At 45.7% G+C, this 1,905-nt stretch overlaps 1 protein-coding gene across 1 annotated transcript in view; it reads left to right on the top strand.

Annotated features, from left to right (window-relative positions):
- The first annotated feature begins 979 nt into the window (after positions 1-979).
- The window catches only part of NQO2 (N-ribosyldihydronicotinamide:quinone reductase 2), a 7,694-nt gene continuing 6,768 nt past the window's right edge, over positions 980-1,905 (top strand). The window contains 2 exon segments of the mRNA XM_027893699.1: positions 980-1,016; positions 1,019-1,134. Of these exon segments, the coding sequence (XP_027749500.1) occupies positions 995-1,016; positions 1,019-1,134 (138 nt within the window). The 5' untranslated portion in view covers positions 980-994.

Genomic DNA, 1,905 nt, shown 5'->3' with positions numbered 1-1,905 from the left:
CAGCCTAAACTTGCCTGTCACTTAGCAGGTGGTGCTCTGGGATGTACATCAGGAGCTGTGTCATGCAGCAACTGAGCTCAGGAGATGCCTGAAGCTTAGTGTTGGCAGTCAGGAACCAAGAGCTGCATGTCTTGTAGATCCAGTCCTTTTCAACAGTCCTTGGGAATTTCCCCCACTGCAGGGGTTATGTATAAACAACAACTACCCCATACACACTTGTTTTCACTGATTAAATATTATTTTAAAGAGAATTATTAAAATGCAATAGCCTACATTCAATAAATTCTGAAAAAGTAATCCCGATATGTCTTGTTACATCCCTTTGAAAAGCTCCATCCCAGCATATCTGCCTGGCCACTCAGCTTATCTTGAATCCACCTTAACAGCAGTTTGAGATACACTAGACAGCCTAATCTCTCAAAAAAAAAATCCTATTGCTTTCTATTGAAGTCACTGTTGTGATGCTGAAATGGGGCAGTGGCATCTTAAACATCTACCCTGATGTTGTTGCTTGCGCAGCACTGAACTGGAAGATGAGGGGATCCCACACTGCAGTAGGAAGTTGCTCTGAGCTTTCCGAAGTTGCTGCCACAGCACTTGGAGGGAATCCAGGCTGGCACTGCTTTTTGGGGATGGTGGAATCAGAGCAACAGAAACATCAACTCGAGGAGGGACTGGGTACTATTTATATAGGGCAGTGGAACACATCCAGTGTCCACTGCCTTCCACCTAGGAAAGCCCAGTGTTGCACAGAATTGCTGGGCTGGGGGCATTCAGCGATTAATGCCTCAGGAGTCACTCACTGCTGCTGAGCAGGAGTCAAATCCTGCCACTGTCACTCTGTTTCCACTAGTTTTGTGCCACTGGGAAAACACACTATAGAAAAAGGAAGGACCAAGCCCCAGCTCCACAAATTGTCCTGCATCTGCCTCCTATATTCCAAATTGTCTTCTGGTTTTCTTTCTGCCTCCAGGGAAAAAAGTGCTGATAGTCTATGCACATCAAGAGCCCAAGTCCTTCAACGGATCTTTGTTGAAGATTGCTGTGGAAGAATTGACCAAGCAGGGCTGCAGTGTCACAGTGTCGGATTTATATGCAATGCAGTTTGAGCCACGAGCAACAAGAAATGACATTGTTGGTGAGACTAGCCAAAATACACCTTTATCAACAATACTGACTTGTAGGCCCCCCTTTAGGTAACAGAAGGCTGAGAAATGTCTCCCTAGAGCCTTCCCCATGCTGATCAACCCCAACTGTCTCAGTCTGACTGCATAGGAGAGGTGCTCCAGGCCTTGCATCATCAAGAGATTAATAAGAAACTTATTTCATTAATAAGAAACTTATATAGGGACAGACAGCCTTTCTAGAAGTTCACTCCTGAGCATGAACTTTGTCTCCCAGTGAGATTACTGAGAGGGAAAAATGCATTAGCACATGTCCACAATCAACCTCTGAAATCCATTTCTTATGGTGAGGAAATGTCTTCAGATACTGTTCTGTGACTTGCTCCACAGTTAGTTCATGAGGCTACTGCCTCTGTCTTCTGCTAGAGACTGATATCTGCCAGCTGAAGCAACAGCATGAACCTATATGCCTGATTCAGACATCCTTGAATCAGCTCACCCAACTGCTGTGGAATCAGCAGAGATGGCCAGTAGTGGTTCCCCAGCACCTGCTGAATTTCCCAGTTACAGAGGCCGGAAAGCAGCTCCATCGTGCTTACAAGTGCATGATGGTCTCAGGAAACCCTAAGGCAGAGGCAGAACAATTAGCTAAATTCCCTTAAATCATCCACCTGCATCACCAGAGTCCTGAGCCAAGCTTAAGTCCTTGCACTGACTGCACTTTGTATGTTGCTACAGGAAGGTGAAAGTTTAGGACTCTGAGGCTCTACATTCCTCTCCA

This window comes from Empidonax traillii, unplaced genomic scaffold, assembly GCF_003031625.1.
Source record: "Empidonax traillii isolate 1590-97213 ecotype Southwest subspecies unplaced genomic scaffold, ASM303162v1 scaffold403:size524366, whole genome shotgun sequence".
Lineage (NCBI taxonomy): Eukaryota > Metazoa > Chordata > Aves > Passeriformes > Tyrannidae > Empidonax > Empidonax traillii.
Note: the sequence above shows the minus strand (reverse complement) of the source record. Positions and strands in the feature narration are given on the sequence as shown.